Source organism: Pholcus phalangioides, unplaced genomic scaffold (genome assembly GCF_987345545.1).
Source record: "Pholcus phalangioides strain wild (caught in Gottingen) unplaced genomic scaffold, Ppha-v1.0 ptg000015l_1, whole genome shotgun sequence".
Classification (NCBI taxonomy): Eukaryota; Metazoa; Arthropoda; class Arachnida; order Araneae; family Pholcidae; genus Pholcus; species Pholcus phalangioides.
In genome coordinates this window covers 27,679,691-27,685,690 of record NW_028301608.1, presented here as the reverse complement: position 1 = coordinate 27,685,690, position 6,000 = coordinate 27,679,691, and the positions used below count along the sequence as shown (strand labels likewise).

The 6,000-nt window shown below is 32.7% G+C and overlaps 1 protein-coding gene and 1 long non-coding RNA gene across 2 annotated transcripts in view; one reads left to right on the top strand and one right to left on the bottom strand.

Moving 5' to 3' along the window:
• The first annotated feature begins 388 nt into the window (after nt 1-388).
• LOC149075765 (uncharacterized) lies at nt 389-1,572 on the top strand. Its single transcript, XR_016194021.1, has 2 exons — nt 389-745; nt 1,288-1,572. It is a non-coding gene; the product is annotated as an uncharacterized LOC149075765 (long non-coding RNA).
• A 2,921-nt stretch (nt 1,573-4,493) lies between these two features.
• Sec5 (exocyst complex component secretory 5) overlaps nt 4,494-6,000 on the bottom strand; it is a 30,482-nt gene continuing 28,975 nt past the window's right edge. The window contains exons 25-26 of the mRNA XM_089243268.1: nt 5,503-5,562; nt 4,494-4,695 (exon numbers count right to left, since the gene is read on the bottom strand). Of these exons, the coding sequence (XP_089099394.1) occupies nt 4,608-4,695; nt 5,503-5,562 (148 nt within the window). The 3' untranslated portion in view covers nt 4,494-4,607. The remainder of the gene's footprint in view (nt 4,696-5,502; nt 5,563-6,000) is intronic.

The window sequence follows — 6,000 nt, the reverse complement described above, 5'->3', positions numbered from 1 at the left end:
CTCAGAAACTTTTCATAGAAAATTGTAAATATATATTTTTTTTAATTTTTATAGGCGATAAAATGTAATTGGTCTACTATAAGTACGACATAAATTATACTTAAAAATTGATTGGGAAGGCAAGATCAAATGAAACCTTGTTAACTTGACATCTGCTCAAGTCAGCGTGTTTGATACTTTTGGGGTGTGGAGTTATCAAGGTTCCACTATATGTAGCAGTCTATAATCCTCCACTAACAAATTTCAATTGCTTTTTGATATAATCTGCATATTATGGGCAGAAAATTACAATAATAATGTTTTGAGTTCAGCAGTAAATAGTCAATTGATTCTGACAATCTCCATCCAAAATCTCTCTTGATGAAATAAAGACAAATGTGTGTCCAATCAACACCTTCTAGAGCAAGAAGCCTTCGCTCGCGATTTTTCGATGCTGTGACGTCATCACACTCCGTCTTAAAACTCCGGCCTGTTTTTTCCCCGTCGATAGCTTTCCTTCCCTCTTCCCTGACCGCCATATTGACAAGTGACAACAGTAAGCACTCACGTGCACGCAGTTTTTTAGTGATAAATTTCTATTTTAAACATTTATTTTATTAATTTATGGGCAAGGTAATAAACAATACTGTTGCACAAGCCCTTTAAAAAGAATAAGTTGGAGAAAACAACAGCTAATCCGGCCACCAGCGAGCTTCGTGGAAGGAAGTATAGGCATATCTGTACAGCTGCATATAAAATCACACAGGTTAGTTCATTTTTTACTATTACATGAAATGCATTGATGAATATTCTTTAATATTATTGTTGCAAACATAGTTAATTTCATAATCCCAATTTTCATAAACTCAGTGCTTTACATAGGGATAGGGCTTTATTAAGTTAATTGATAATTGGCACTGTGCTATTTGAATCTTTTTTTTTTTTTTATGTTATCCTTAAACGTAAGAAGTTTTTGAAGAATAAACAGTTGGAGGGAATTTAGAATAATTACAGAAAATATATTTAATTTGCCGCCACCTCACATCCAGGAGCCGGGGTTCTATAAAATTTTTAGTGGATCCCACTCTAATATTTCTCATTGGAGCCTTTGTGATGGAACTTCAAATAATTACGTGATAGGAAATATTTTATTTCATGCCCCCTCCTGAAACTGGGTCCCTTGGTAAGATCTGCTAGGGTCAAAGCAATGAAAATTCTAAAATTTTTTTAATGTTATAATTTCAGCTAAATTTCACAAATTTTGTAAAAATTCAAACGTCCAATGATGCTTTTATTTCATGTCAATAGGTGTGTATGACTTGGACAGTATCGTGGGATGAGACCAGAATCATGTGAATTTGCTGAGCGCCCAAGAAGAGTGAGGACTGGATAGAACCACCAGACCAGAATCAAAGTTTTCCCACTGGCCAGCTCCATAAGGGCTGACTGTGGGACTACAGACGGGCCCAGATAGGCCTATGATGAAGGGGAGATATGTGTTTTGTGCAAGTGTATGGATGTGTGTGAAAGAGAAAAGTTGATAATTTCGGGATAAATGGGCCTGTTCGGTCATTGCTAATGAAAATTTTAGCCTTGGAAAAAAAAACATGCCACCACAACATTTGAGCCTTTTCCTAAGGAGAGAAACAGTTCAAGAAAAATGATGATACAGTGGTCATTTACATGCAAGTTCAAAGCAAGCTCTGTATAACTCATTTTCTAGGTAAAGATATCATTTTTTGCAAAAACCTTAATTTGCAGTGAAACCAAGCAGGCACCACCATCACCAGTCAAATCACAAAGTTTGTAAAGATGTTATACAATAGTCACTCAAATATCAGTCAAACCAACCCTATTCGCCAGGGTGATTTTTTTTTTTTTTTTTAATTTTTGATATAAATATGATTAGTGCACACATCTATATTGGGATTACAATGTAATGTAGAACTAAAATAACTTCAAAGGTAAGTGTAAAATATGTGTCTCAAGTTTTATATCAAGAAATATTCAAGTAATGATGCACAGTTTAAATTTCATGAATTTTCTCTTAAACTTAAATGAGTGTTGAAATATTTATAGAATAACTACGAAGACAAAGTGTTTCATTATAAATGTGTGAATTTATGTAATGAAGCCCCTCTGAAACACTATTCCAACCATATTACCTGTTATAATGTCAAAATTCTTTGGGACGGGGGTGGTGGAATTATATCTGGGCTAGACTATTTGGTTAAAAAAATGTCAATTTATTTTTCCATATAAATTAAGATTTCTCAATACACAAAACAACTTAAAATATTTGAGTGATGATTATATTGATACCAACGTGGGAGTAGTGTGTAATCATAGAATATTAACTAGAATTTTCTTCATGTCTATATAAATTTGGTCAGATAGATAGTTTACCTGTCTTGAACATATATGGCTCATTGCTTCATAATGTAATTCTCAAAATTGTGTGATCCACTTCGGATGTTATTGGCTTTATTGTTGTAGCCATCGCAACTGATAATTAATTGCATTAATAACAAAATACTGGGTTTGTCTATTAGTCCCCATATAAATTTCCATGTTCATCCTCGCCCTTCAACATAAAGGGCCAGACCATTTTTTCCCTGATAGTGTATCTGATTAAAATTATCAGAAAAGCTGGCTGTATTAAAAAACTGAGGGTTTTTTTTTTCAAATAGAATTTCATCCCGCCTATAAATTTCGTGAGGTTCATGTTTTGGCCTTCTTGAACATAGATCACATGTTGCTTCATAATATAATTCTTAAAATTAATCTACGTTTGTCAGTGATTGGTACAGAAGGGGCATTTTCGAAATAGACTTGCAGTGCGTTATGATCAACAACTTTGAGTTCTTTAGAAATTACAAAATACTGTGTTGATGAATTGGGTTTTCCATGTTTAGAATGTTTAGAATGTTCCATGTTTTAACTGGAAAATATATACAAATACGTATTCAAAAGCCAGGTTTTTGGAAATATAGACAGGTACTAACAATATATCTTTGAGGTAAGTTTTAGTATGTGGGAGGGGGTAATTTTCTGTGGAGTTTTTGTGACGTATTTCTAAAGAACCTTCAAATAAAAATGCACTTTTAAAGGAAAATTATTGTCAATAAATTTTATGCAAAAAAGGAAAGTGGTGACATTTTCAAAAAAGCACTATTTTTGATTTTTACTACTTTAATCTAGAGATATGAGGTGAGAATATTCTCGGAGAATAAGAATATTATCCTGGATGTAAAAATTGGAGAATAATCGAGAATATTCATTTTTCTTTTAAATTTAATTTTTTTTTACTAACTTTGTTTATATTGTGAAATATAAATCAGTTTTCTTTGCCCGAAACATTTACAACAAAACAGTTTTTAGTATAATCACCCCCAACGATAACTTTTAGTTCTAGAATATTGATTGAACTCTTGACGGGAAGAGAGACGGGGACAGAAAATATTCTCTCAAAAGACAACTATTATAAATTACTAGAGAATATTCTTGATACTCTCTGGAAAGATTTTGGTAACTGAAGAATATTCTCTCTACAAGCACTATTATTAATAACTTCAGAATAATTATTTTCTACATGAAAATCCCCAGTAATGTATGAAAGTAGTCCTTCCAGAGAATGTTCTCAAGGATATTATATGTCACTATATATTATAAATAACAAGAGAATATTCTCATCAAGAACTTATAATAAATAACTTGAGACTTATATATTTATTTCACGAAAAGTTGCTTTTACGTATTTATTTTTTTTATAAATGACTTAAAATATGTATTGTATGTGTTGAGAAATAAAGGATGCTATATAGTTGAATTGGTCTCAATTTTCTTTTGGTATTCAATGGATATTTTTTTTGGTTAAAGTCAACGGAAATGAAGTTCTGAAAAATTAATGCTCTTGGGGAAGTTTTGAGGACAAGAGGTAATTTTTTTCAAGTATTAAGTTGTTATCAAAACTCTGGCCCTAATTGATACTTGGAAATAATGAATTATAAGTATAAACTTGTCTATTCGAGTGCAAGTCTTTAATAATTTAGCCTCTTTTTTTATATAACATTAAGAAAAAATATAGCAACGTGGGTCGATGTGTTATAACACATCGGCGTTAGTGTGGTGCTGGAAAACGATCTTACAGGGAAGATGTGTTTCGTAGGACGGAATTCGATGACGTCACGAATCTCGGGGGCAGGCCTTCTGCTTTAGAAGGTATTGGTCCAATGCACAAAAAGTTGTTGGTTCTCTCATTCTCAAACGCCAAGATGACAAATATATCCCAAATGGATCTTCCACAGTAGAACCTGTCCCCCATGGAATTTAAATATGGGATCAAAATTAATTGACTACTAGTAGGAAGTGTCCAGCAAAATACATTGAGGCCCTGTTTTGCAGACCTTAAAAGACAGTCAATGGGAGATGTCTAGTAACAGGGAGCTGTGTTATGGAGGTTCCACTGTATATGTATTCACACAACAGTAAGCATATTCTAACCATTCTTTCTTCACAATATGAAAATCATTTTATTGAGTTATGCTTAGGTATAAATATTTTCTTCGCAAAACACGTATCTAGAATATTTATTTAAAAAAATTATTTTTTTGATTATAAATCAACAACTAAACAGTAACAAGAGACGCTTCCTTAAAACACAAAAGCTGGAGCCAAATCTTCTTTTTGAAATTTTTCAAAAGTTCGCTCACTAACCTAAAAGAAAAATGATAATTAATAACAGCCAAATTGAAGTAATCCATAATGCTTATACATTGATCAGTCTGACAGTGAATATCAGTGATATTCACTATCAGACTGATCAATGTATATGCAGATATACATAAATATCACTGATATAAAAATTCCTATATCAGTGATATTCACTGAAAAGGAAAGTCGTGAATACGGCAATACCTTTGTTTATATTAGTCCCAAAAAAGAAATCCAAAGCATTCATATACCAAAGTCAAATTACCCGTAAGAAAACATTTTAACTCAAATGACTCGTTTCACTATTGCAAACCTGGATTCTTTTCAAAGGTAGGGTACTGGTTGGTTTATTTTATATTATCGTAATTTTACTTGTTTGCTGGTATTTCCAGAATGATACAGAAGAGCAGAGGTTGGCTTCAATTTGAAATCACAGCTTTTATTTTTTTTAAATTCCCCAAACTCCAGGCCCCTGAATTCATTGAAGCAACCCTGCATGCAGTGAGGAAAAAAAAAGAACAGTCTGTTTAGTTGTAATCATGCAATGCTCAACAGACAAAGAATTTATGAAAATCCTCCTAGTCTTTGTCTGGGAGGCTTTGGTATATATACTACTTGTATTGTGAAACCTCACTCAATTATTAAGTCTGAATCTGTTTACAATTCTTGCAAAACACACTCATAACTCAAGTTATTCTCAAAAAAATCCAATGTTTTATTGTACTCAACATGAAAATATCAAGGTTAATTCATTCTCGCTATAGAACAAGCATGTGAATAAATGGAGTTTCTCAAAAAAGTTTTACTCACTCGTTATCTTTGGTGTTTGTGAAAGGAAGCAGCCTGCTTCGGCAGATCATGAAATTTTTGCTGAAAGCACAGAAAAAATTCAAATATATCTTAAAAACTACTTTTTTTTAAAAAAGCAAATGCATAGCTGCAAAACTTTAGAGAATGAGAATTCAGGAGATTTTTGCATGGATTTAAATTCCGCACAAAAGTAAATAAAAAAGGGATTTTTCATTAATAAAAGTAAAATTGTGTAGGTATTTCTCCCCTTTGCAGGAACGTGACATCATGCAAACCATCACCAATTAGTGCCAAGTCGTCGATCGTGACCAACAAGTAGGTTAAATTACCTGTCATTACAAGTCTCGAATCAAATCTTGCGAACAAAAAAAAAACGCCATCCGGCCTGAAACGGGATGTATACAGACTGAACCGGAAATAAATACAAATACAACGCCACAACAGACAAAATGCCCAACGAGGTGGCTGATAAAAAAAAATGCCCATAAAAATATGGTT